This window comes from Numida meleagris, chromosome 1, assembly GCF_002078875.1.
Source record: "Numida meleagris isolate 19003 breed g44 Domestic line chromosome 1, NumMel1.0, whole genome shotgun sequence".
In the NCBI taxonomy this organism is placed as follows: Eukaryota; Metazoa; Chordata; class Aves; order Galliformes; family Numididae; genus Numida; species Numida meleagris.
In genome coordinates, this window is record NC_034409.1 from 121,108,784 (window position 1) to 121,111,629 (window position 2,846).

Below are 2,846 nucleotides of genomic sequence, written 5' to 3' on the forward strand. Positions count from 1 at the left end.
TCTTGAAGGATTGGAGAATGTGACTGCACGGCCGCTGAGATCAAAAACCAGGCGTGCTTTTCTCTTTCACACGACTCTTTTTCATGACCAAGTTCTTGGCCATTCGTTTTTGTTTTTGTTTCTCTGCTGGTCAGTTTCTTACTGGTGAAAGTTTCCAGACTGAGAGACAAAGAGATTGAGCACCTTTATTAGCACAGCCCAGAATCCACCCAAGCCTTCATTCCTCATGCAACCAGCTGTACTGGTTGTCATATGTGACCACCTCAATGCTACCTGCGCAGAGCCTGAAGAGCATTGGCCATCTCCTCTGAACCTATGAGAAGAGCCAAACAAAACTAAAGGACATGGTTTAGTGGGCAATATTGGTGGTAGGTAAACGGCTGGACTAGATGATCTTGGAGGCCTTTTCCAACACTGGTGATTCCATGATTGCTTCAGCAATCCCTGAATTTGACCACATAATGTCTGGTGGTACCCCTTGGCCACCTGTCACCTGATCCATTCACACCTGAAGGCTCCCACCTTCTTATCCCACTACTCTGGCCTATGGCAGACACTTTCATTCACTCGCCCAGAGCTATGTATATCTAATGCTTTGCCTCTTTTGGAGATGCGCTGCTTTGGTTTCCTTTGCATAGGTGAATCCGCAATAAGCAAGCACTTGCTGCTACTCTTTTGAGCACGTACAGCCTGTGCCGTATGCTTCTGAGGTTAGTCATGTTATTTCCTGTGCTACCTGATTACCATCAGTAGCTGCAAGTTGGCCGTTTAATTGACTTTTCAGAAACGCAGCTTAAAGTTTCCTGTGCCTTTCCCACTGTACACGGGGAATAATATGAAAGCTTAATACATTTACCATCACAGGAAATGGTTTGCTTTTTTTCCTCGGCTCATCCGCTTGAACTGCTGCGAGGTCCCTGTGCTGTCAGGGCTTCAAAATCTTCCCATGGACTGCATGAAAAACTCTCAAGCTGGAATCCCAGCTTACCACCAAACACACGGTTCTCCAGGTTCTCTGTCGCTGGGGCTGGGGCTGCTCACTCAGGACTCCAGGGCTGCCCCCTCCACCAGACCCCAGGCATGGGAGCCCCACCACCCTGCCATCCCCACTCAAGGGCTAAGTTGGTTGCTACACTTCGATCCCCACATCTATGCAACCTCCCCAAACCTACCGCCAGCAGCCTTAGCAAACCCAGACTTAACTCATTTTTGCTTTATAGGAACTGGTTGAAATGAATACAGGCTCAGCCCCTGAGGATACAACCAAGGCATTGCGGAACCACAGTCACCACACTGCTGTAGGCCTGACATCTTTGTCCTTAATGCTGAATTCCTAAAACGGGCTATAACATGACTACTAAAGCCAATTCCCACTAACCTCTCTGTAAGAGACTTTACCCACTGTTGTTTGAGATAAAAACAACCAAAAATCATCCCAGGTCTGAATGAACCACCGTAAACCAGCAATGTGTAGGGCTGCTATTCACATACAGGATGTACTATAATCTGATTTTTTTAAGTTACTTTTGCCCCAAAATGGTTTATTTTAAATGAGGAGGAAACTGTACCTTTATGTTCTTCTATACCAGTTCTTAAGACCAAGCAGCCTTAAAGAGATCATTAAGTGCTTAAAGCATGACCAGCATTTTAGTCAAATGATTTTAGGTGGCATAGGACACCATCCACTAAAACAGCTTTAGGATATTAAATAGCTAACAGTCTTGGAATGAAAATTAATTAAATATCGTTCAGCAGAACGAGTCTTTAATTAAACCCACTACGGATTTATACAACTGAGGTTGAATCAGTGCAGCAATACAGAAAGGTTCTTACCAAAGGAGATACAAAATGGGTGGGGCAAAGCAAAAAAAAAAAAAAAAAAATTAACCCAATTTTTGCTCTTCAACAAGTCTCCACATAAATATTACAGAAGTATTTAAAGTGATGTACTCACATGACAACCAATTTTAAGACATGCAATGTTTAACTGAGATGCTTTAAGAGCTAGCTTCAAGGGACGCAAACGCATCTATTGCTGAGAGCACGTATCAAAACCTGAGAATGGCGATGGGAGGTTTGGATCATCTCCAGAGGCTTCCTAGCATCCTCAGCACCGGCTCTTATGCTTCACATCCTTTGATACGCTTCTCCAGATAGAGGACAGAAATACCATCCAGGTTTTAAAACATTTTATTTGCATATTAAAAAAATTGTGCATTCCAATAATTAAAATCATTTGAACCAAAAAAAAAAAAAAAAAAAAAATGGCACTCGATTAAACTGCATTTTACAGCTCGCAGGACCTTGGTACAGCTTTGCATTTATTCGTGTGTTACTCTAGTTTACTGTAGTCCCACCCAAGTTCTTCTTCCATCAACATGCAAGCTCTTTCATGCCACCAGGACCAAAGCCAGACAGGCAGAGGGAAAGGCAGCGCCTTCATTCAGTGTCAGTAGTTCTCTCTATTCTTTTGATGTGAAAGGGGCAGTACAGTCATTTTAAACTTTATCCAACCTCTTTGCATCTTACAAAGTTAAACAGCTAAAAGAAGTAAAATAAGAAGGCAATGCTTGTGGAATGTACAGTGCATAATTTGGAAGGGCAGATTTCATTACGATTCACCCGCTTGCTTCTCCTGTTCAATCGCTAAAAAGAGAAAAAAAAAAAAAAGAAGAAAAAAAAGGAGAAATAAGGATCAAAAAGCCTCAAACGTGCATCCGAAGGGCAACGCGTACGCATTGTAAGAACGGATGTGTCACAAAGGAAGCACCGAGCGCTGTGTGCCGGCTGCGGGCTGCAGCCCCGCCGCCCCTCTTTGTCTCCTCCCGCCTCGCCCCCCTCCGCCC

The 2,846-nt window shown here is 43.8% G+C and overlaps 1 protein-coding gene across 1 annotated transcript in view; it reads right to left on the minus strand.

The window, feature by feature from the left end:
* The window catches only part of TMSB4X (thymosin beta 4, X-linked), a 1,440-nt gene continuing 879 nt past the window's right edge, over nucleotides 2,286–2,846 (minus strand). The window contains exon 3 of the mRNA XM_021410484.1: nucleotides 2,286–2,646. Coding sequence (XP_021266159.1) covers nucleotides 2,612–2,646 — 35 coding nt within the window. The 3' untranslated portion in view covers nucleotides 2,286–2,611. The remainder of the gene's footprint in view (nucleotides 2,647–2,846) is intronic.